General features: G+C 40.8%; 1 protein-coding gene across 4 annotated transcripts in view; it reads left to right on the top strand.

Annotated features, from left to right (window-relative positions):
* LOC105275896 (hemicentin-1) overlaps window positions 1-26,759 on the top strand; it is a 185,601-nt gene that overhangs the window by 81,246 nt on the left and 77,596 nt on the right. For all 4 annotated transcript variants that reach the window (XM_011333088.3, XM_011333086.3, XM_011333084.3 and 1 more), the window contains exons 5-6: window positions 6,856-6,966; window positions 19,942-20,169. In XM_011333088.3, the coding sequence (XP_011331390.1) occupies window positions 6,856-6,966; window positions 19,942-20,169 (339 nt within the window). The remainder of the gene's footprint in view (window positions 1-6,855; window positions 6,967-19,941; window positions 20,170-26,759) is intronic.

The following is a 26,759-nucleotide window of genomic DNA, read 5'->3' as shown; positions in this document are numbered from 1 at the left end:
TTTTCAATATATGACAATGCAAATAATCGAATTACATTAATCTACATTTTCAATAATTTTTTAAAATATTTTCCTCCTACATAAGCGGAAAAGATATATCGAACGTTTTAGGATTATTGTCGTAGCGCAAGATATACCGTCCCGCGAGATCGAATTTGCCGTTTTCAAAGGGAACGGAAGAAAGATGATGTCTCTTGGTCGGAATTGGGCCAATCGTGACACGGACAAGCGGCGTCAAACGAGAGGAAAAGAAAAAGTGACGGCTGAGTTATAGTAATTGTCATAGACGGTCACGGCGCGCTGGTTGGTCTCGCAGCTCGTAAGGATGAACGACGCCTTTGAATCTATGGCAGGCGTGCCCATAAAGGGGTAACGGGGAGAAAAGATGCACGCTCGAGCACGTCCCGCGCCGATAGCGTCAGAGAATATCCCGCAAATGGTGCATCCGGCTCGTGGTGGAGAAAAGATAGGTGCATCTTCCCGGGATGTATATGTGTACACATGCACACACATGTGTATACAGACAAACACATATGTATTCTTGTGTTATATGAACGCACATGGTGCCATGTACGAGGTGTCTCGGATCAAGCACGTCTCGTGTTACCTAGATTCTGCACAAATACGCTAGAGAAAGTAGCTTTTTCACGAAGGTTTATCAGAGTTCACAAGAGTTCACGAGAGCACGCATGAGATACAATGAGAACGAACAAACGTTTGCCATCACGGCAATTAGATTTTAACGTTCAATGGACTGGCTTTAGTTGATGTGCCAGTTCTCAATTGTTATATAAAAATTATAATTACTGTAGAATATTGTGCACATGTCAAATTAAATTTAAAGGAATAATTGAAACACATTATACAAAGCAGCTAATAAATGTAACATGAAAAAAATTAAAACTTTATGATAAATTAATCTCCTGAATTATCTCCTGAAACTCGTTTATACTCGTTTAATAAAGAACAATTTTATGGCTTTATGTGTTTTAAGTTCAGAATATATCGCGAAATTGATGATACATAAATTTTAATCGCTTTCTGCTCGCATCCGGCTTGCAATTTTCTTAGTTTATCGCACAGGACGTACGTGATAAGAGAAATACAGTTTTCGAAATAGATGTTGAGTACAGCTTCGCGTTACGTAACCAATGTTTGCACGTAAACACGTGCACGTTAAGTCACAACGCGGAACCAGAACGACGCGCATATTCGACGAAATAAGGAGTAAAACAGGACGTAGTGCTCCGAGGAACCGAGGCACCTCATCGAACGTCACGAGACTTGAGCTACATCGTGGGACCCACTTAGGAGTAGTTTTATGGCCCACGTATCTATACTCGAACACGTGTCCATCTAGGCAAGATACCGCTCGGAACACGTTTGCGCAGGCGATAACACTTTAATGCACTACTTATCTACACCTCGCTTAATATGCAATAACGTTCACGACGATCCAGCTAAGACAAAAACTGATAATAGATAATGAGAACAATCTTTAAGATAATATCTGAGATAAGATGATTATATACAGCGTTAAAGAGTCCGAGATTGTACCTTCCGGCGGATAAAATCTCACTAAAAGCACGACGGACAATCCGTTCTGCCCCGATTGGTGGAGGAAGAATACCGCCCTAATCGAGCGACTCGGAACGGTCACGTGCGGTTATCGCGGCTGCAAGCTGAAATCCCTCGACGAACGAGAGTACGGCGACGAGAGGGCGAGCGCGTGACACGCGATGGAAGTCCATAAATCTAATCGACGTCGATGGAAGCACGAACGCGGGAAAGTAGGAGGGCAAAAAGGACGAAAGGCGAGGCGAGGGTGGTGAAAGAGAGAGAGACAGAGAAAGAGGGAAGACGAAAGAGAGCGCGCGAGAGAAGTGGAAGGCGGGGTGGTTCGTTAAACGAGCTTAACGTGTGCCACCCCGTGGTAAGGCATTACTCTCGACTAACGGGCCGTGTTGCAAACCCTATTAGCAATATATTTTCCCCGCTCCGTCGGATCTCCGGCTCGCCATTGTGTTGCCGGCCGAACGGTTTACACGTTGTCGTTGGAAGCGCGTTGCGCGCGTCCAGTGAGATTTTCGGTCCCGTGGGCCGGAAGCTCGCTCATCGATCCCCATCTCGTTCGCTGACCCTCGTAGACGCGGCAGATTTGTGCGCTCGCCGGGCAAATTCTTCTCAATTTTCTGGCCGGCCTCTCGGTTCCGAGAGCCTTTGGAACTCGCAACGACGGCCTGTTGATCTGCCGGATGACAGTTAAATGCCCTTTTGGGATCTTGTTCCCAAAAGGTAATGCACATTAATTTCCCGAAAAGGATTGAAAATTCGCCAAAATGTTGTGCCCTGCAACCGATGATTCATAATCTCTGCATGTTTATATCGATGATTCTCTACGCGTTCTTTAATTGATGATAATTTTATCATTACAAGCGACAACTCCAATAATTTAATTTATTTTTAATAAAAGGATTACTCTGTTACTTTGGTATGTATAATAGCAATCCATAAGAAGGTATTTACGATTTTTAATCTATATGTATGATTTACTTATCGAACATTGAAACGGTTTACGCTATTTATTAAAGAAATGATATTTTTGTTTAGTGAACGATGCTTTAGGCAATCACGAGTAAACTCGCGCTTAATCATGTGCATCGTGGCCCATAAGAAAAAAAGGAAAGGAAATACGAAACACGAAACACAATCCTTGCAAGAAACTAGCGAGCACCGACTTTTCAGGTGCGCTATCTCGTGTCTTCCATTTATAACCGACCGTACCGACAAGACGACGGCATATCCCCTCTGTGATTCCTTGTACAGCAGAATTTCTGTAAAAGTTGTTCCCGCGAGCGGTACCGAGGCTCGCATATGTTACTGCCGTCTCGCTTTTCCCGGCCGTTGCTCCACTACGCGAGATTCTCGGAGAAAATGTCGGATGGGATTCGCGGGTGCAGACCGGCGGCTTAGCCCCCATCTACGTGAGCCACACAACGATTCACCCCTCACTCTCTCTTTTCCGTGGAGAAGACACGTGAATCCTGCAAATCATATCCGCGAGTCGAAGGATGAACGGGGAAGGGAAGGAAAGAGAGAGAAAGGGAGAAACCGTCCCGGGGTGGCTTTGTACGGAGCGCTTTGTACGACTTTGGTCGGGTTTTAGCAGGGTTTCGATGCCGCCAGCGTGGTCTACGTAGTAAGGGGCCGAATACCAAAACGATCCCGTCCCGCGTCCACGCGGAGACGGTAATAAATATGTAAAACTCGGGCCGGAGGGTGAATCGCGCGCGGGAAGATTAATGAGCGGCCCTTGGGGGTGAGGCACCGCGAAGACGAGAGGGCGGAACTGCTCGCATCGCACGTACCGCTACTTCCGTCCTATCGACGGCTCGACTCTGATAGAATTACGTTTTCGGCCAGATAAACTTGTAATCGATCGATTATATCAGTGTAATATGTATATTAGAATAACAATATGATAATATTATGCACTCACATAGATACACTTGCACACTGTTAACATTCGTTTGAATATTCATGAGATTAGTGCCCATGACGGTGATTTATTTTGTAATTAACCGCGGAAGGCTAACGCGAAGTTATTGCTAATTAGCACTAATACGCTTTTACGTATGATACCGGGACATTGCATTACAAAACACAATGAAACGCGGTGCACAGTGATCATTAGTAATTGTTTTACAAGTTTCTTCATAATTATATCATTATCATTCACGCATACCTGTGTGAACGCGCGAAGTGATAACGCATTGTACTAGAATGATCAATAACTCAATAATGAGTTCATGATTAACGCTTTTAGTTATTATTATGATAATTAAAAAGTTCACACGCGTGCACGATAACGGTATCAAGTATTGAGAAGTACTTTCACACATTAGATTGTAAAATTTCTCTTTTAAGATAAACGTAACTGTTAATAACTCTGTAACAGTGGAGAAAGCAATGAGCTTGCGAATCAACGATCGAGCTTGCGAATCAACGATTGGCGATAAACCGTAAGAGGTAAACGACACGCTGGAGATAATCGCGAATTCGCGGCAATGGTACTTGTAAGTTTTCCGCGGCGTAATGGGATTTGGTGGATGTCGTAGTAAGAGAGCGTACCGTATCAGACGTGCGCGACCCTCGTCCGCGGATCTGATATGCCGCATCTTTCAGATCTTTTTTCTCGCGATCAAGTCGATCGTCGGCGTAACAATAGCCGATGATTCTGGGACGGGGTAAATTCGCGCCTCGGGGAAGATGGGACGACCAGCGGGTATCTTTCCGACGGATAAACGTCCCTATAAAAGGCCGTGAATGCCGGGTATTAGCGTCGCCCTCTCCGTGTAATCTCCGCTGAGATTACGACGTCCGTCTGCGGAATCCCGTGGGAACGAGGCTCCTTTCTGCTCCTGGAGAAGTCCTCGTTCTCTTCAGCATATCGATTTGAGTCGAGTGTCGTGTCGCACGCCGGGGACGGCAATTATTCGGACAATGATTATTAAATTCTTCTCCACGTCACTAATTTAATCGCGATCGCGCGACATCTTTTTATGCATGACTGAGGGGATCTGCAATTGAGATGATCTAATTGCTCTTGTATTTTGAGATGATAACGTAATTACGTTTATATGTGTTACGATGTATTAAAAGGAGGATAAAAAACATTTGCGCTCAATATTATTCATTTCTTATTGTCTTTATTGTGTCGTTTTTTGTTACAGTAGCTAAAATTAAATTATTCAATCATCGTTATGGCTAATTGTATCAATTAAATACAAGTAACATAGAAAAATATTCGTTTCTCATTTTGAATTCCTCGATTTGTAGGTCGATGCAGTAATTTTCTGCAAGTTGAATTTTCGCACTTATACCGCGTTCATTATTAGAGGAAAGTCCCCGATTATGAGATACCATATCGATTTTGCCGAATGTAAGGAAATCTATAGGCAGAATTTAAAAATGTAATACGTTATCTTGAAGAGAATTTAATAAGCTTTAGGTTGGTGAAATGAAAAATCTAATTTAAATGTTATTTTTTCTGAAAATTAAAAAAATTTGAAAAAAGAGCTTTACTCAGGATCGAGAAAGTGTGCTCCTAATATAAGATACCTCGAGAAATCGGTGTTAAAAGTGCAAAATACATCAGTATTGCAATTAAAAAACTTTATTAGATAGTTTTATAAAAATATTGCTGCCACAGCCTTCGCCAAATCTTCACGATTCCACTGTCGACGCTTCCTCGTTTCTCTAACCTCCATAGTCAAATTCTATAAAAATTAAATACACAAAAATTCGTAATATAAATTCGTATTAACCTTAAGTAGTATTTTCTTTCTTTCTATTACACTACATAATCTTCATATTCGAGCAATAATTATCTCATATTAAGAGTACCCTGAATATCTCATTATACGAGCCACACGCCTAGCGGTTCCGCGATCATGAAATCTAACCTCTACAATTAAGCAATTCAACAAATTGCGTATTTTCCTGTTACTACGATTCTACTCTATCATTGCATACTGAATTTATTGCCAACCATTTCTTTGTTATATAATAAACAAGATTTAAAGACTTACCTCAAGTTCCTTTGACATGTTCACAATTTCACAAACCTTTTCTTGCAAAGGTTAAACGCAATAACGAACAATGAATTTTTCACTAAATACATTTTACACCAAGAGTAATAAGTTCATGGTGGAACTAACAGATGGTGCTCACTAGTTTAACAGAAACCCCATTATCTCATATTAGGAGCATATCTCATAATAGGGGATTCTCCTCTATTATCTTTTATTTTCATCGTGTCTCGTAGCTTCGAGCACGAGTCTTGACAATACCGAGGCCTCTGTTTGCGCTCATAGAACACGTTCCGCAAATATCGCCGCGTACTTGGTTTACAGCCCGAGTATGGGCGTCGACGATATGAACAAACAAGTCACGCCGGCGACACGGCGGCACCGTACTTGAAGTGAAGCAGCGATTCGGACGATCTACATAAAGATTCCCGCAGGATCTCGACTCGCGTGCGCATCTTGAAGAAGAAGTCGATCCCCACGTGGCTTATACAGCTTCACAGATGGCTACGATCGAAATGTACATGTCGCCGCGAAGCGAAACCATGTAAACTGAATCGGAATATGTCGTTGTCTCGTTTATCGAACTCGCCTATCGAGTTCATCCGCCGCGCGTAAGACCTCGTGGCTTTGCGTTGCGACGTTTTCCCGCTTTTACTGCGCCTTTTCGAGAAAGAAAGAGAAAGCACGAACGAACGAGACGCGCACGTCTGATGCTGTCGTTGTCGTGACAATAGCTGAAGGCAATTTCCATCCGACATCCGGGCGACGTATCGGGATGAGGCTCTCGTCGGCTTGTTTGCGTTCATCCTGGCTGTATCGGGTAGCTGTATCGAGTTGCCGATAAAAGGGAGAAAGAGAAAGGCCCTGGCGATGTCAGTTAGATGAACACTGTTGTAGCTGCTTCCCTTGTTCTCCTTTCTCTGATCTTCTTGTCTCACTTATTACAGGACTATGTACGAAACGCGTGCAGCGGCTTTCATGTCAAACCGTTTTGTTTGCAATTGAAGGAAATTAATGCATCAGATTTCATCACAGGGCAAATAAAAAGGGTGCATTATGTATCGCATATCCATTTGCTTCCAAAATGTATTTTGTTATAATAAAAGTACAGTTGAAATATTAGCGACGCGGACGCAACTGCAATTTCTCTTTCAGATTAGATTATATTCCCTGCAAAAAGTTTCTTGCGGCAACCTCTCGCAGCTTTTGACGATCGAAGGATGCGCACATCACTCACGCGTCTTCGTTTCTTTTTTGCTTACAGTGCCGCCGGCGAAGCCGATAATCTATGACGCAAAGAGGCGAGATATGAGCAAACTCCTCGAGGCTTATCCGGAGGGAGCCGACTTGTTCCTGGTCTGCGAGGTGCACGGCGGTAAGTGTCGGTTGCAATATCAACTCAACTTTGTGCGCACTTGCAATATTCTTCTTAGCGTCGCCGAAGAGGCAACTGCGTCGCTAAAATTTTTAATATCCAATTTTAATCATGCCTTGAGTCCACAATCATAGAAGATTAAACTCGAATTTAAGTTAATGATAAAAATGTTTCATTCTGTCACCATTTCATTGTACCGACGCAGAACGATTTAGCGAAAAGCCTCAAAAGCGACATATAAATTAAGTAACATATATAATAATATTAAAATCACAAAAAAAGTAGAAAGGAAGGAATGTAGTAATTAATTTCATACCTCAAAAAGGATTAATAGTAGTGTTACACGATTGAAGGCAGTTTACAAACGATTAACAATCGTATGATCTGATCCGTACGAACAGAATCCGAGCATACCTCTCAGAATTGTTTGGCGAATGAGCGATCGCGCGCAGACTGCTCGAGAGGAGGCGACGAGCGTAAACGTACGGTCGCGCGTGCCCCCTGAACGAAAAATCCCATTTCGCCGAAGAAGCGCGGGTATTCACTGGCGCGATGCCAATTCCATTTAGAGTCCTTCACGCAACGCACTCGAGGTGAACGCCGCGAGCAGGAGCTCGGGCAGGAGATGGATCGCAAGGCCGAAAGAGAGCGGAGGAGCTTAAAAGAGTCCGCTCGCTTTTTCTCGTAGGCGCTGAGACGACGTTGGGCGTCGTGTCGCACGGCGGCGAATCCTTCCTGGACCTACGCCAATTCGGCTCTCCTCCGAAACCGCCACCGTTCCAACACCCTCGCCAGGAGTCGTACGCTCGCTTCCGTCGTCGTCGGAAATAAATTATTGCAACTGCGATCACGCGCGCGCGGAACTATCCGTGATGACTGAACCTTTGATCCTTTCGGAGATCCTTCACTGAATTCTCATTTAATGCATGACTTTTTTACGTGTTGCTTTTATTCGCATTTAAGATGAAATCATTTTAACAGGACGACTGGATGTTGGATGGTGCAAGATTTTATTCCAATAAAAATTTGCAGTGATAGCTGTAACGCGAAATATTGGATTTTGTGAGATTAGATTCCGACATTTCTTACTGAAAATGTATCATGTGAGAATTTCACAGAGAGCGACACGTTTTCCTCTTCGTCTTCTTGACAAAAGTCCGTAGATAATGGAATAAGAACATTTTTATTTCTTTCTATATCTCCGTTTCACGGAAATAGTAAATGGTAGGAAGAGATGAGAAGTTTGGTATCCAAGAAAAATCAAGAAAGAGAAGAAGGCGGAAGTGACCTCACAGTCCGTCGCGCTGTTGTGTAATCAACTTCTTGAAAAGCCGCCAAATTCGATTCTGAAATTTATAGAAGCACCCAGCTTTCAACGATATAAAACAGCCCTACTTATAAACACATTTTTCAAAGCATCTGATTAAGATATTTATTAATTTTATTATTAGACATATTTATGTTGAACTTATTGCGTCCTTCTACAATGCAACATTAATTTTACAAACTTCTTTTTAATATCATTACTAAAAGAAATTATAACATTTTACTGAATTAAAAAACTCTGAGTAAATTGTAAGTTAAAATATATATTATTTTGGATCGGTATGCAGTTATCTGATCAAAAATAGCGTTGAGAAAGGTGAGGATGTCAGATTACTGCGAAATGACATCAGCAAATTTTTATCCGCAACATTGTTAAATCCCGAAGAAGCGCCATGCGGTGTTGAAAAGATATCTTTGATAAAAATTGCGAAACAGTCGATGGAGGCGGAGATGAGACTTCTTGGAGGACGGAAAATGAAAAGCGCGCTGGCAGAAGATTAACGTATAGTTGACTTGGGATTTTCGTCGTGGTGCAACGCGCGACGAATCCGTTGGATTCGCGCCAATCTCCGCCGACATTGTCGAGCCACTATTTCCAGTTTAACACGAGCCACGACCTCTCCCCGTCATCCACCCTCTCGCGCGATTCCATCGCGGGATTGCGGATTGTCTCGAACTAAGTTTCATTTTGCGAGAATGTTCGATGCTTTCCGCGAGTCGACTACTAGGGTTCGTCGCAAATGTAGAATTCCGCGTCCATACTATTGAATTTTAATAAACGCCGGATAAATAATCGATACTTCGCCTTAACGTCGACGTCGATGTCGGTGGTTGGCTCTTGAAATACTCATTAGGCTTGCATAATAGAAGAATCCAACAACACGATTCCAAGTACGAGCTGTAAGCTTACGTAAATGTAAGCTTCATACGTAACTTGAGAAATATTTTCAGATAACGAAATTATCAGAGAGTCAGAAAATAACGCTAAAGTACTCGTCAATCGCGTCGAATATGAATTCTCAATTCTCGGTTGCAATATTGCAACATTAACAAGAATGTTGTTTCTTTGATGTGAAAATATTCGCAGAATCGTTGATTTCTAATGTCGCAATATTTTTCAAGAACTACAAGGATGAGGTATTTCTTGCTTTGTATTTTACATTCCGCGCAGCGTGAGAGATGTGCGATAATTTAAAATTATTGCACGTCTCTCCTGGTTCACTCTTGTCTTTCTACCTCGGCCTATTTATTGTCATTCTTATTGTTGCCTTTTCACCTTATTTATGTATTATTACGTTTCCATTGCCGTGCCTTTTTGAGAATTCTTTGGAGATCGCGATTCATCCAGCGAAACATTTTTTATCATAAAAGCAAACAAGAGGATTTTCTCAGGCCTTCTTGGTTTCACGAGTCCAGTGAACAATCAACATCGTTTTATCAACCAAATGAAAGATTTCATCGATTCGTTCTATCGACGAGCGTTTCGTATGAATTCCGCCGCGGTATAATACTTCGCTCGCTGCAGCTCGATGCGTTTTTGCAGCCGCTGCAATTTCACCTTCCGTCGCGTTTCGGCGTCGAGAGGAAACGCGCTCCTCGGGACAGGTGATTTGTCACACGAGAACGAAACGAGCTTGCCTCGCCCGACTTGCTTCGGGAGTTTTTCGCGCGCGCGTACAGGTAGCTGATGACATCGGGGTGGAAAGCTCGCGACACGAGAGACGCGACAGTGAAGAAAAAGAGCAGGAAAGCAGCAAGAAAGACTGAAAGACCGCAACGTCAAGACGCACGGAAGATCCAACGAGGGAACTTTCGGCGCATTTGTATTTCCGCCCTTTCCCTACTCCGCTGTTTATACCGGAAGAAACTCTCTTTCTCTCTCTGTCTTGCCTGCTTCTCTGATCTCTTCGGGAACAGCTGATTGCTCATATCTCTCATTTCCCGGGAAATCCAGGACGCCACTTGTTTGCACGGCTTTTCCGCTCGTTGCTCTCTTGCAAACTTCACCGCGTTTCTTGACTTTCAGCGTACATACACAAGCCACTTCTTGGTTCTTCTCTGTTCCTATAACGTCTGCATGCGCATCGCTGCGAGCATAATCTCTTTACTCTTTACTATACACAATTATCATGTTTTACCATCTCGTACTGATGTAACTTAATTTATGCATATTTAATAATATGATAATTTTATAAATATGTAATAAATATATAAATTTATTTTCTCATTTAACACAATAGATGCCTCCAGAACGAGAATACAAATTTTAAGGTACAATTGTCTAATAGTACTCTACAGTAAAATACATAATACCGTTTCGCTTCTAACTACAAGCTGCGTTGCGTGTTACATTGATATTATAAATGCAAAGCTAAAGCTAGATGGAGCATATACGTGTTCGTGCGCATTTGAAACGTTATAAGCATTTGCTCGCATAAAAGCTACGGACTGCATTGTTGCGCAAAACTCATTTTCCTTTCGCTTCAATGATCGCGATAATTGCGCGCACCTTTACACACATTACGAGAATCTTTTTCGTCGTAAGCCAGCGAGAGCATAGAGGATCATCTCGATCCGGCGTTTGTACCGGCCGTGTGCATTTAACACCTGCGTCAGAATATATCCACGCCAATTTCATAATGCAGCGTTGCTGCAGCAGTCCACGCACGTATTTAGGGAACCGGGGGTGGAGAAAGCCGGGTCCGGGTGGTCCGGAGAGGTGCGCGAGCATTTTTGCGGCTTAATTCAAGATTTCAGACACCCATGCGCGCGGTTCACGCCCGAGCCAGAGCCGTTGGCCGATATAAAAGGAAATAAAGCGAGCCGGGACACCGAGCGGAATACCAAAATTGTCATTACTGAAATATATCGCGTGCGCGAAGTATTCTGCGCGAATAATAAACGCTCGCTGCCTCCAATGGTTATTAATTCCTCGTGTTTTGGAGAATTAACGGCTTTCAGCGTCGATATCAATAAAACTGTATTCCGAGTGTCCATTTCTGAACAGTATTTCGCCGATACCGATCGCAACACTACGCTGTTAATTTTATATGTATATTTTATGTATACAGATTGTTCGAAAAATCATATATTAAATATTTCAATACGCATTAATAAACGAACGGTAACAGCAACGATAGAACAACCGTCGTGATATAACGTAATGATATGAAAGCAAAGATTATGGCTGCAATAATAGTGTTTATAGTCGGGAAATAACAATTTCAAGCGGTAATAGCTAGGTGACATAAAATATTACCTTATACGCCGAATATGAAAGAAACTCGGTTTTAACGATCACTGTTGATTTACTCATTGTTCGTCAATGTTTTGTTCCTCGAGTCGCGATTCTGGTGCGGTTCGTCGGTTTATTCGCGGCATATGATTTAGCGCAGCATGGAGTGGGCTTGCCGTAGTCGGTTTATCGAGCTACGAGAATGCAACGTCAGCGAGAAATAAAGACCCTATTAATACGAGCGGGATTAGTGTAGTTCGCTCGAGTGGAGCTTTCGTGGCCGCTTGCATCCCGTACAGCTCGCAGCCAGGCTTTCGGATAACGATTCGAGTCATCGTTTCCGACGTCAGACCCGTATTTCGGACGTATTACTCGCCCCGCTCCAAATAATCGTTACTTAGTTGTCCCTGAGGATGCTTCATCCTGGATAAGCTGGAGTAGAACGCATGAGTGACCTAAAGCACTACGTATGGTGCAGTACCAAAGCAATTATCTCATACATCATTATTATTCGTTGCATATCAGTAAAGCCACGTGATATGCTTTTAATATAATTTAATTAGTGTTAATGAGACAGCAATTAATTTTACAGAATAAATTTCTCGCACATCCAATATACATCTTCTTTCAATTAGACCAAAGTTTGTATATTCGTTCAGTGCATTACGCAAATTAATAGTTTATCATGTGCATTTCACGAATCTATCTAAATGAAATTTTGTGTAAAAGGCACCTCTCTTTCTCTCTCTCCCCTTCTTTCTCTGTGTATATGCCTATGTATCAAAGTATGTGGACTGTGCAAAATTATGCTGGATGGTTGCGTTTGCTGTAACGTTTTCAACTGACATAAATCGCCTTCCGTCTTTCTTAATGCCATCCTTAGACAGGAACAAGGAGTTGCTGCAAAAAGGAGATTGTCGCTTGTTACTGTTCATGAAGAGAAATGTATCTGACAAAGACAAAGTACAAAAACCTAGAAGTACACAAAGACTGCATCTCAGAGACATGCTCGAGCGACGGTGAAAACATAATCATTTTACGAACTGATTGCTCGTCTACGTTCATTCTTAACCCCTCAGCTCACACAAAACCTCGAAAATTTTTGCACCTGTATTCGCAATGTATATTCGTTTTCTCATGTACCGATTTCATCCTTATGGTAGATTGATAATAACTGAAATGCGTAGAGTACATTCTTTTTCCTCCCTTCCGCTTTTTTCACGCCCATCGTCGATGCAGTCGGATCGTTGAAATGGGATGGACCGGCGCGTCCGTTTCGCACAATGCGTTTCCGGCCGACACTGGCCCGAGCCAGGGCCACTTTACGACACGCGCAACAAGCAAACGCCTGCAGAGATCGCGCGAACCCGCGGCGAGGATGCAATGCGAGCCGGACGTAGAACGCGGCCGACAGCTCGGGAGGACGACAGCGGGGAATGAAACGCGACGTGATGCGTCCCTGTTTACCGTATATGCCGGGTTGCATATGCAAAGCGAAACTTTCCGCCGGTTCATACATGGCGTTTCAAAAGCGTCGGTTTACACCAGCTTCCGTGGAAAATGCACGGGGGTCGAATGAAATGTATCGTCTGACACGTGTCGCCGGACATTAAAGCCTGCATTTTCGCTAAACTTTCAGTCCTGAATGTGGCTGTCAATGATGAACACGTCAGGTTGGCGTTAAACACGATTCTCACGTCCTGTGACTCTTTTCAAAATCGCTAATATACGTAGCAGCGGGTGCTTTTTAGTCGCGCCGATGTTTTAAAAAGTAGATTATTCCGTGATTTTAATTATTTTAGCAAAAGTTAATTTCAGTTGTATTTTAGATTGACGACTAAAACTTAACAGTCGAGATTTTGCATGTTGTTTTTATACGTGTAATTTTTCCACATTTTTCACTTCTTTGATTAGTTGTGAAACAACCTGTATTAAAACGAGAACACTCTTCGTTCCTCCGGTTCATGAGAGGATAGCGCAGCAGCGATGGGTTTTAATTTATTTTATTGTGACATAAAATCCTGCAAAATGCATGCCGTCCCGTACAAGCTGACCCTCGTCGACCTCATGGCGTCGTTCTCGTCGTTAGTTCCACGATATCCTCGTATCGTGTAGAAAATATCCGTGATGCGACAGACATTGTTTAGAGACCCGAAAGGAATTTTTCAATTTAACTGAAAAGATATATATCACGTTTTGAGATAAATTTATAAAATTATTGAAAAAACGATTACTATAAAAATAAGTATATATAAAATCACAAGTTTCCGTTCCATTAAAAGACATTCATTTTCTATTTTATTAAGAATAAATCTGCAATATACACACGCGTATATACGTCGATTTTACATCAAGTTTTTTATGACTTATCTAAAGACTTTTTTATTTCTCTGTCGCGCATTTCGAAGCAAAATAATTCATTGTCACACAGATTCACGGAATTACTCTCGTATTAAAATGAGAAACGATGGAACTTCGCAAATAAATCGACCGTTAATATTTCCTGTTTTACGCGTGTTATACGAGCGGAAAAATTTGTCGTAATTTACGCTCCGTCGAATTCACATTTCCATATTCGCGATTCTTAGCGGTAATGTTTCTTTCGTTCTTCGCTTTGAGGTGAAAATCGTTGGACTAGGAAATCCGCATAGTGTATCTTGCAGAAATTCAAACTCCGCCATAACGCATTGACTGTAATTCCTAATATCAACAAAACTTTGAGGGTTGGAGTACACCGAGAGAAACCGCTGCGCGATGATGCTCGCGGATTTGCATTCTGCAAACGCCATCTAAAAAGGAAACTTTGTGTGCGCAATTAGCATAAACTTATCTGCTATAAGTTTTATCTGTGTTTGTCCCAATTTCTCATTAAGCGTTAGGTATACTGGATTACGTCGATTATTCTGTTTGATTAGTCGATTAGTCTGCGCATATTCCTCAAATATTATAAACGAGATCGTACATTTTAATTTAATTCGATTTTTCTCTGAAATTTACCTAATTTCGGTAGGAAACAAATTACATGTTCGTTTAAGGGGGGAGCCTGCTTTAGAACGCTGAAAATAAGGTATATTTTACGAATTGTTTTTGGAGAAACTATACAGCGGATCATTATAAAACTTTGATGCATTTATTAGTACATGTTTAAAGATAAAAAAAATTATTTTTTTATTTGAATATATCGCCTGTAGAGGTCGTCCTGGAGAAATCTTAGTGCAGCCGCGTCGCCGGCATTGCAAATTGGTGAGCATTCTTCTGCCTCCAAATTTCGTCTAAACTGAAAAATTGAAATGTGTTCTCGTTATTTATGAATTCCCATCGTCGATGAACCAAAGAGAGAAGAAAAAAGTTGAAAAGTGCCAAAATGGTGGAGCTTAGAACACAAAAGTACGATTTTTAGGCAAAGTTGTTGAACTTTTTCATGCAAAAGTAATTGTTTAACTTAATGTTTTTATGAATATTAAAGGTTCATCGACGATGGGAATTCATAAATAACGAGAAAATATTTCAATTTTTCAGTTTGGATGAAATTTGGAGGCAGGAGAATGCTCGCCAATTTACAATGCCGGCTGCACTAAGATGCCTCCAGGACGACCTCTACAGGCGATATATTCAAATCAAAAAATAATTTTTTTTATCTTTAAACATGTACTAATAAATGCATCAAAGTTTTATAATGATCCGCTGTATAGTTTCTCCAAAAAAAAATTCGTAAAATTATACCTTATTTTCAACGTTCTAAAGCAGGTTCCCCCCTTAAATAACATTGCGTCTTCTTCAATCTGTCCATTATCGTGGATTCTCATCAAATCCGGGAGATATTTGACTTTTCAAATATGGATTATGCAGCACGTACAGATTTCGCCGTGTGTCACCGAAAGCGCACGGAAGAAACTTTCATTTACGAATCTCGCATGAATAACAACGTTTATTCCAGAACTCAATTTCCAGAATCCAGTCAGTTACAGTCGCTTTAAATAAACAAAAACCCGCTGAAAACATTTCCAATGTAGAGGCCGGTCTCGCCCGCGAGTTCCCGCTTGCAAAACTCGCCGCGCATCGTCACCGTGCTGGAGTACACGCTTCGGTTTTCTTCTCCAATCATGTCGCACTTGTGCTAGCCCATGGGCCCTCGTCGATTCAACAGCGACCATTGAAAATAATTGACCCGACTCTGCGCTCGTGTTTCGAGAGCACCCATCGTCGCACAAATGCGAGCGTGCAAGCGGGTGAGCCTGCGCTTAAAACTGACTCCGCGCGCTAGCCGCGCGGGTATTCTTTAAAAAGAGAAGTGCCACGACGCGACGTGCGCCGCGGCGTAGCCGCTCATTCTGCCATGTATTGTTATCACACAATACACCGTGTATTTCCAGCGGCATGTCACCGCATCGACTTCCCCGCGTGGCGACGGCAATGCAGCGCTATTCGCCGCTGCATTGTCGATCTCGCTGTTACATCGAACGCAATTTTACAGCGTCATGGCGCGTTGGTCAGACGCGAAATGTTTGTTTTAACGCGACCAGCAGCCATAACCGCGCGCGCAATTCACGCGTGTTGTCCTCTCCTCTCGTCTCTTCTCGCTTCCTCTTGACGTCGACATCCTTTTTTTATTTTATCGTATTTCCAGGGATTGCATCTTGCGGATTACGCTTCCGCCTTTATATCGCCAAAATAAGAAAAGCGTTTTATGTTTGTTAATGATAACAAATGTAATATATTTGAATAATTTGTGATATTTGAATAAAAAAGTCCGAGCTCGGGCATTTATAGCTTTTGGTGGATATTGAGTCTTGACTGGATAAACGTAATAACGTTACGTTTTCATTACACTTTGTGGTTATTGATTAAAGTTTAATCGATGCTCATACAGCGGTGTGATCTAATATGGGTCTAACTTTGCTGAAACTCTCGCTTTATTAAATCGATAGTTTATTATGGAATTATTCAATCCCAATATCGATTCTACTGTTTGATACTCCGTATAATAACAAAAAAAGCGACTCATGCTGATATAATAATTTCATCCTCGCAATTTTATAGAATTTTATAGAATTTTATAGAATTTTATAGAATAGAATGCAATCATTTTCTTTTACTTTATCGAAATATTGCAGTATCGAGTTATTCGGTCAGAGCTGAACGTCAAACAATGAGATAATGACGGAGAAGCGGATATTCGTACCATGAAAGTATATTCGTGCAGCAAATATACTTCCTGTAATATACTTCGTACTTTTTTCACATCTCCTAACGAGCGGAAGTGACTGCGATAGCAATTCTTGGGATGCGTTTATGCGATAACGGCATTCAAAATGCCGTAGTATCATAAAAATACGCTGCGACAAGGTAACGATCATGGTAATGAGTTCCGTTCGCGGTGACCTTTAATACGCGAGACTTTCTGTATGCGCACGATCCGCATCAGAGAAATCGTAATAATTATAATAAACCACCCTCGCGCGCCGTTTTATTATTCGGTACGCATAAATATGATCTGAGGCAGTCGCAAATACAGAAGATGCTCCGAAATTCGCGCACGTACTTCTCCTGTGATGAGATCAAATAAATCATGATTCTCGTCAAATAATCATCATTCGAGATAAATTAAACGAACATTTTGAGGATCCTGAATCTGCGAGGCACTCGCAATTTGCAGTTCGCGAAACTATTGGCGCTTCGAGATTACTCCTGGGGAAGGAATTTATGGTCACATTGTATACGCCGTGTTTCATACATGCCGACTGCGAAACGCGCTCTAAAGCGGGGTCGCTGGAAAACATGAGGAAGCGGATGAGGAAAAGCTCTATCTACGAGATACCCGTCGTCGACGGGGTATGTTTGTATCCTGCTGGGAATTATTCCGTAGGGAACAATGAAAACGGTAGTCTCGATGGCAGAATTAATTATAGCATAGGATTTAATGAACGCTTATTATCGTCCCCTTTTTGAGACCTGAAGTCGAGGCTCGATTATCTCGCGGCGATAACTTGAAACTCTCGCTGTTGCGAACGCATTGCATGATATTATCCACGAATTTACATAGTGATAACAATTACGGCGCAAATTCATCGAGCAATACGCTGCATTTTCAAAGAAAACTTTTAATGAAAACAAATTTCTCATATACTAGAATCCCTGTTTTATTAAACTGTAGATTTTTATGGTTTGCTATATAAGATAGAAACTCTGACAATAATTTAAAAAGAACTATGATTTTATTAAATAATAAATATCGAGATATCTTTTTTGGTTTACGTATCGCTCTTTGCGTATTACTGTTCTCACACATTAACTTGGTGTTCTCCTCAGATCATCCAACACGTAATAGATGCGCTTCCTGAACGCACTGGGTAGCTTCGATGTCGCAGCGGGAAGCCTGTTCATTGCCTGGTTATTGTTTAATGAACGTGTACTCTGGGAAATTAATGCGATTTCAGCGCATTGTGCTCGAGAAATTAACGCGAGTGTAGATAATGCGTGTTCCGCCATAACGCCCATGTAGGATTAGCTGTTTGTTTCTTCCGTATTTCCGTTGTTATGCTTATTCATAATCCGCATTTGATAAATTATTTTACGCTTTAGCGTTCAGTAAAGCTCGTCTCATCGCAGAATGCGCAAATCCATGTCACTTGTGCATTAAGAACGGCGTGAGAACAAACATTTGCAGTTGTTCTAACATTGCAGACAGATGCAAAATAATCTGTATCAGCGTAGCTAAGTCGCACAGGAATGCGCAAGTTGTTGGCGCAGTGCAAATAATCATTTTATATGTTAATTATACATTGAATAATTCAATGTATAAAAGCAAGATAAAGTACAGGAAATTGAAAGATCTCGCGGCAAGGCGTGTGGCAAGGAGGATCGCCAAAGTCTTTAATTAAATGCGTAACCTCGTGATTCTAACTTCACGCTTCAGGAAGTGTCAATCTCCAGATTATTAATGCAGAGCTCTAAGCGGGCAAATAGCCGCTTCTAATTACTACCGTTCTAACTAACTATCAATGTCAACGATCATGGCTTTCGACAAGATGTATATGCGCCATGTATAGACGTCTCTTTGATTGGATAGATACCTATGTAGACAGCTAAGGCAGACAGAACCGGATCCGAATTAGATAGATGGTTCATCCAGAATAACTGTTGACACTAGACTATGTTAATATCGAACAGTGTCTTGTTTGTTCGCGCAATGATACCACACGTTATGAGATATTCGAAATCGAGGTAGAAGCTTTATGTATAAAACGAGAATTCTCAGATTTCTCCTCCTTTGAAATCCGATTCTTATCTCTTCGAAATACATCTCGACGTATTAACACTCAGAAAAATCACCATTTGAGAAATTAATTATGTAAAATTTTGTAAACAATATCTTCTGCTGACAATAACATTGTCAGCAGAAGAAAATAGAAATATCATTAAGAGACATTCCTATGATGAAGATATTTGTTCATTGCACTGCTAAATTACCGCGTAAACTCGAGCAGAACGTATTTTATGCAGATAAGGATTAGATGATCAGTCTCGACGGATTCAATTGTCGGCGCTGGTTTACAATCATTTTCGGTTTGTCTGCCATTCACAAGTACTCTGTCACTACGAACAATCCTTCTCACCAAAGTGATGGTTTACCAACTTCCTTACACTGGGTAGCAAGTGTACCTTGCTAATTAGTTGAGTAAATTAGCGCAGCGCCATCAGAGCTACGTGAGCCGACTTTGGTGTATCTACTGTGTCCAGAAGTGCACGTTTCCAGATTCGCTTTCGTCATTATTAATCACTGTAGACGACGGTGGGGAGCCACAGGTAGCGATCTTCCGTCGAGAACGAGAGAATGGCGAATACCTCCGTTGTTTCGGCCGAATGAGGCCCGCCATCGTGATTGACGGCGACATCCACGACGCAGCCCTTGGGACGTGTCGCTCGAATTACCTTCCCTGTCGACCGGCTCATTGGCAGAGGAATAATGACAGGCATCGTCCCGTCAGCGCCGATACGTGCCGCGGCTTTCGGATCCTTTTCAGCCCCGAGCTAATGTTACAGTCCTCGCACGATGAGCCTGTCGAACGCGCTTAATTGACTGTCCGATAGGAAGCTTCAGCAGAAGTCCTCTGGACATGTCCATAAGCTCCTTCCTCCGATAGCTAGTTAATTATGATAAAATAGTTTATGAGATATTAGTTGCCTTAACGAAAGAAAATACTTAATCTCAGGTTTTAATTTATTGAAGAAAGTTTGCTCGATGATATCCGGTTTCGCTTACTACTAATCTTTCACGTAGGGTAATAATGTAATGCTATAATTTTTTATGTTCTGTTATACTTTTTATTATTTATCTTATATATCAAGTAGACAATTATTTATTTTATTTTACATTACATTTTTCTAATTATAATTTTTTTTTATTTGTGCAGGCAAACCTAGGCCACAGGTTTCATGGTATTTAGAATCGCAGAACATTCATGCTTCTACCGAGGTTCGAGAAACACAAGGACTTGGCGGTGAGACCAACGTCGTAACCATCAGCAATGTGACTGTGAAGGCCCTCACGAGGAGGCATCATCATGCCAAGCTGTCCTGTCGAGCGAATAACACTCAATTAGCGTCTCCGCCTACCACTGCCGTCATCATAGAGCTTAACAGTGAGTACACTCATTCCAATTAACGCTAATTGCAAACGACGGCGTCGCGTTGACCTACTCTGCGCGGAAATGAGCTTTTTTTCCGGAAGATGATCCTAATCAGGCTGCAGACGTCGCCGTTTCTTTGCTTGAACACGAGAAAGCGTAAGCGAAGAGGAGTGCAAGGAATCAGTAAATTAGTCAGGACAGAAATAAATTCCGTACAACTATTTCTTTTGGATAATTATTTATTATTTTTATACAGTCTTCTTATCTTAACCCATTAACGCCTGAAAGTCCAAAATTTTCTGCTTACTTTCGATTCTCTTGAATGCCTATCAAATCATGAGCAATTTGACCAACAATGTATATCCTACTATTTTTGAGTATGCTCTTTCCGAATCCGTCGTCATATTTGAATTAAATTATTGATGATATTTTGTGAAGCAGTCACAAAATACACATGATGCGTCTCATAAGGATTTGAAAAGAACGTGTTCTAGGGAGTCATGCGATATCAGAACAAATAAGTTTTGTGACGACTGTAATCGATATTTTTGCAAGCCCTGCTTCACAAAATATCATCAATAATTTTGATAGATATACTATAAATTTCAAAATACAAAATGGTCATAAATATTTGAGAAAACATAGAGATTTGGACATGTGGACAAATGAGAAAAATAATATATAATATAAAAATATAAAAATATAATTACTCGAATAAAAAAGGATAAAATGACAAAAATGCAAAAAAATATAAAATAATGATAAGAATACAAAAAAAAACAACTCTTCTCTCCGTCCACCTCCTAGTGGTAAGAGTCGGGCAACGTTAGAGACTAACGGCTGAGGGACGGGGGTGATTATGAACTTTTCATGATGGCTTGGAATGTAATGGGCTCTTATTATTACTAAGTTATGTATTTATAGAGGATGATACACTAGATCGAGAATAAATAGACGAAGATAACTGAGAAAAGTGAAAAAACTCCATATTTTCAATGTTTTCGCGAGTTGATTGGCTGCCATATAGAGTTCGCTATTTTTAAGAGTGAAAATATCAACTAATATCAAGTAGACTTATCGAATTTATCATTTAGAATCATGAATTAGATGTAAAAATCTCGATTATCGTTGAATTATATCGAAAAAAATGCTGTATTTGACAAATTTCCTTGATTTTGCCGTCATTTTGACACCGCCATGATGTTTTCGACCTTCTGTTTATGTGCATCTTTAAAGTACAACTATTTTATCCATCGATGGACGGGGTCTTAACTTCATTTCTACTCCCATCCCATTCCAAAAACAGAGATTTTTTCTCGAAAATACTGTTTTTTTCGTATTTCTTTTTATTAAGACAGCCATATTTTTTTTCCACGTCGACAAAACTCAAATATAACGACGGATTCGGAAAGAGCATACCCAAAAATAGTAGGATATACATTGTTGGTCAAATTGCTCATGATTTGATAGGCATTCAAGAGAATCGAAAGTAAGCAGAAAATTTGGACTTTCAGGCGTTAATGGGTTAATATAAAAATACCCGAATCTCCTGACTATTCTCGAACGCAATTTATACACTAGGAAGGTGGATCGCAACTTTTCTCGCGCACTAGACGCATTTTACTTGTCCGATAAAATAACGATTGCGAATTTTATTCACATGCCCGGCTATTAACAAGCGCGGAGAACCGCCGTATATTCCTCTCAGGAATGCTTGAAATGCCTTCCAAATAGCCGCGGAACAAGATAGAGCATTATAAATATGCAAAAGCCCGTCAATCTCAGCACGGTGCAATACTTTCGATACCGAGTCCTGTCCGCGTTCTATCTGCCGGTCAATCTCCCTCTCCTCCACGTATAGCTATCAATATTTTCTCGCCGTGAAGAGGGTAGAGTGAATAGTTAATAGCCGACGCGTGACCGATTTGTCCAGCTTGGATCTTTTTTTTCGACTCACTCCGAAAATGGAAGCGGACTCTCGGCGAGACGAAATTGAAACATTTTTCAACGATTAGAGAGGAGAGAGCAGGGAGACTCGCCGTGGGGTCGAAGGGAAGGGAAACGCGAGTTGGCATTTCGTACTCTACCGTCGAAAAGCAATCAACCCCCACGATGTCATTAATAACGCCACTTCCGGGAGCATTCCGAAACGCGACGAATCGCATGGCGCGGGCAACATGCTGCGACCGCGGCAACGTTCGATTAATCTCCATGAAAAACAGAGGTAGAAAGGAAATATATGTATCCTCCCCCTCCTTGTCCCCCTTTCCGCACTCTCTTCGCCTTCCCTTGAATCGGAAACAACCGATGGAGATCGGGGAAAATTGCAATCCGAACGATTTCCTTCCTAGCCGCGTTGTCGATCCGAGGCGAATGATTCGTTCGCAATTATTTCAAAGCGCGCGCGCATAAGAGAATTGTAATAAAGAGCTGGTTGTATGCGAAATTGTAATATGTCGTCATAATTATATGTGAGAGCTGTTCGGATATAACGAATCCCTTTGAGTGGTAAAAGTGCTATTAAGATTCATGTTCATATCTACACATTCAGTGTGGCAAATTGAGCTTCGTACGAGAGATATATTGTGAGTTTAGATTTTTACTATTGAATCAGGTTAAGTTCTTATTACTTTTTTATATATTAGATATTGTTAAAATATAAAATATCTTTGATAAAAATAAAAATATCTTTGATATTGTGATAATTAAGAAATACAAATAGAGCGATCTAACATGATTATTGGAAAAATATATTTTTTGACTGTTATGCGAATTATGCGACTGTTATGTTTTTCACTCGACAGTGCAACAAATGCGACTATCTGATATAACCCAGCTTATCAGATTTCGTCGAATGAAAGATTGTATTGCGCTTCACAAAAATTTTGAAAAATTAAGCGACGCACAAAATGGAAAATCTTCCAATTTCCGCATCGATCAATTGACCATCGATTCATCAAAGAAAAACGAGGAACCGTTTTAATTGATCCGTGCGAAATACTTCCTATCGGATTTGACAATCGAAAATGGACGCGCGTACTCAGGCACATACGGATTGTAGTCGTTTATGTGTGACATCATATTCGTTCCCAAAACTTTAGTATCGAAAAAAGAATAATTTTGAAACAATCTTTCGTACCTCAAATATCATGGAAGTTGTTTCCAATTTTAAGACGATTTCTTCTGTCTCAAAATCAATTACGAAATTTCATCATAAAATTACTTGATAATTAATTATTGTCTCGATAACACAGAGTATAATGCAGAGTATATTGTATTATAACGTTATGAATAATTTGCGTAATAACTCCTAATCGCCGGGATAATCCATTATCCGTTGTTTTTGCACCGTTCGCTAACAGAACAGCTGTTCTACACTTTTGCATATATTTTTAGATCCCGTCGAGCATTCTTCTTCTTCCGCATCGCTTCGTCGGCAGTCGTGGTAGTGGAAAATTAATATTCATAATTGTATAAGCGGTATGGCGGCTCATCGGCACGCCCGAGATTCATCCGACAAGAAACTTGCGCGTCGGACAAACAAGTTTAAATTAAATCGCCAGAAGCCGCCTCGAGTCAGAAGATACCAGAATCCGCTGTGCTGAAGGAGAAGTCTGTCGTAGATTGCTTCAGAGGCTACGTGATGTCAGAAGCTCAAGCACAAATCAGAATATCATATGGATCGCGAAATATTTCAGATATGCTGTTCACCTGATTTTTATTCTCTCTATTCGCAGTTATTAATCATTGTTTGAGGAACATTATTGGATAACTATTCAATTTATTCGATAATTATTGGATAATTGTTTTATTGAATTATTGATAATGTTGCCTATATGTTCTGATATTGAAATTCTGAAAGTAAATTAATAACAGTCGGCTATTATTGCAAACTAATATTTGAAGCTTAAAAGAGAGCGAACACTTTCTGGAAAACATTAGAAACACAATGCGATAAAATATAATTATCTTAAAAATCTTAGTTAATTCGAAATAATGTTGCACAGAGTACGAAAGAATTAAGAATAAGAGAATGCATAAAAGAATGATAGAATTCAGGTATATTGTAAGTCTTAGAGATCGCACATCATGGATTTTTATTAGCTCTTCAAACTAATCAATTTTATCACGGTCATTTACTTTACCATATCTAGTTTATTATCTTAGAGCTCCGACGAAGTAATGTGCCAATAATACTCGAATACCGCAGAGACATAATAAACTTCACGGCGGAAAATACAAGCTGGCGTTAGTTATCACGACGCTCAGCATTGAGGGATCATTAACAGCCGTCATAAGATCAGCTGTATAATCGAACGTAAATATCGACACGTGCCCGTGCGCTTCAGCTTGTCACGTCAGCGAAAGCTGCGAGAAATTCAGCTTGGCGGAATAATGGACGTGATCTCAAGCGGCGGTGCAGTGCTCGTCTCGACTCTGACGAGTGCTTCCTTTTTTTCCCGAGCCTGAGGATTGTACATCGAAATTCATCCCGCAGCTTCGCCTCTGGTTTCCTCGCTAATTGGCAGTATACGTAAGGCTGCTGTCTGCATAATTACGACGCGTCGATCGCGATGATCTCGTTACGATCACACGGAAACCTAACGAGTCTAACGTCAGTGGACTCCGACCCGAAAGCTGATCGACTTGCGAAAATGATTACTGCGATCGCCAACAAGGTCGACAACGAATATACACGGAACTCGAGGGTTCGAGTGGATTGGCGTGCGAGCACTCGAAACCGCGCTCGATGTGTCCCATTAATTTTTCATACCACCGACGGGACCGATGGTTTCCGAAGTAAAGCCCTACGTATACGCGAATGGTTCGCGAACGATGGGAAATGCCGTCGTTAATAGTTATTCGATAGCTCCGCGTAATGGGAACGGCAAAATTGGAATAGAATGCGATACGATGCTCATGCATTGTGCGCTTCCTAATAGGAAGACATGGCGGTATTCTAGAAATAAATCAAATTCATAACGCATCGAATTCATAACGAACGCATCGAAAGTTTATCTATAAAAATCAGAATCGTGTAGCCAGTCCTGGAAATATCGTGAATTTGATGTCCATGGACTTTTGGATCAATAATTTATAACAATAATAATTATTACATAAACTGCGTTTGCATAGATATCTTTTTGTTTATTGGATTAACATTCTCTGCTACTTGCAATTATTTAATATTGGATTGATCTTTCGTATATTTGTAGAATATTCTCAATGAATTTGATTCGTGCAAGTTTGTGTTACGTTTGAACAAAACATGAGCAATATGCACGACTCAAAAGAACTGAGAATATCGAGTTCTTAACAGAACTGGCTATCGAGGAAAAATATTGTGTATTTTTCCTCGTAATATCTCGAAGCAGCACGATATAAATTTTTATTATTTTTAGCAATGCACCTTTCCTATCCCGCCGTCCCTCGTTTATCTTATGATGTATTTTCCTGCAGGATCTCAGCAGAAGCTCATAGCGCCACTGCTGATTCTATCAAACATTGCAAGATCGATCAGAATAATTTATGGAAACAGAAATGCACACAAATGGAACGTATCGATTCTTATTTGATAAAAATTCATTTTAATACAATACAATAAATTTAATCAAATAAACAAATAATTGCAAAAATCGGACTGACAAGCTAGAATAATTAATTTGTTGCTTACACGTTGTTCTGTCGAGGAAGGGAAGTACTGTAATAGACTGCTATTGAAATCAGCAACTTTTATACATTGAGATCAGCTCGTTTTATTTATTGTGACTGTTTTAAGTCACTGTCTGCCAGTTTCAGTTTTTTCTCAAGGAGTCTGCAAATCGGCGCATCACGGAAAGAATAAAGGCGGTGCAATCGTCTCGCGAACTTGTTCAACTTTTAATGACTCATTCTACGGAGGCGTTTGATTCCGTGCAGAATGTAGCAGCACGAGTTCCGAAAGAATAATCAAGTTAGGTAACAAACCGAAGAACCTCGGCTTTCTCAAGGGGTGCGCGCATTTCACCGACACGGAAATTCCATTCGGCAAAAATCTCCCTCGTCGTTTCTCCCAATCGGCGTCCCTCGTTAATTAGTAAGAAAATTAATGAGGCTGCCTCTCTTTCTCTCTCTCTCTCTCTCTCTCTCCGCGCGCGCAAAGTTTGCCCACGCGCGCGCGGGAGGGGAGTCTCATTAGTCTTTTATAGCTACGAGCATTAACGAAAGTAGTAGATGCATCCCTTGATAGTCAAACGATTACGTGTCCGCCAGTAGTAACGACCTTAACGAGTATCAGACATCAGACATCAAAAGAAATTCCTCTCATTAAGACCAATCCTGATCCGCGTCGTTGCTTTTCTTTTCTGGACAAGCTATACCGATGATAATTGTAAATCGTAAACCTTCTTTTTTCAATGTGATTACGAACGGTCAAAGGAATATAATGTAGCAGATGCATATATACCTAATGACAGATTTATAATTCTCGACAAATCTCGACAGTTGAACCTGTTTTGACAGTTTAGTACTTGCTAGACAAGTAGTTTCGACAATTCCAACGCAGACAACTTTACAAAATTAATTAATGTAAAAAATGTGAAGAATTCTTACGATGTAGATCT

This window comes from Ooceraea biroi, chromosome 11, assembly GCF_003672135.1.
Source record: "Ooceraea biroi isolate clonal line C1 chromosome 11, Obir_v5.4, whole genome shotgun sequence".
NCBI classification, from domain to species: domain Eukaryota; kingdom Metazoa; phylum Arthropoda; class Insecta; order Hymenoptera; family Formicidae; genus Ooceraea; species Ooceraea biroi.
This window is presented reverse-complemented; position numbering and strand designations above follow the sequence as displayed.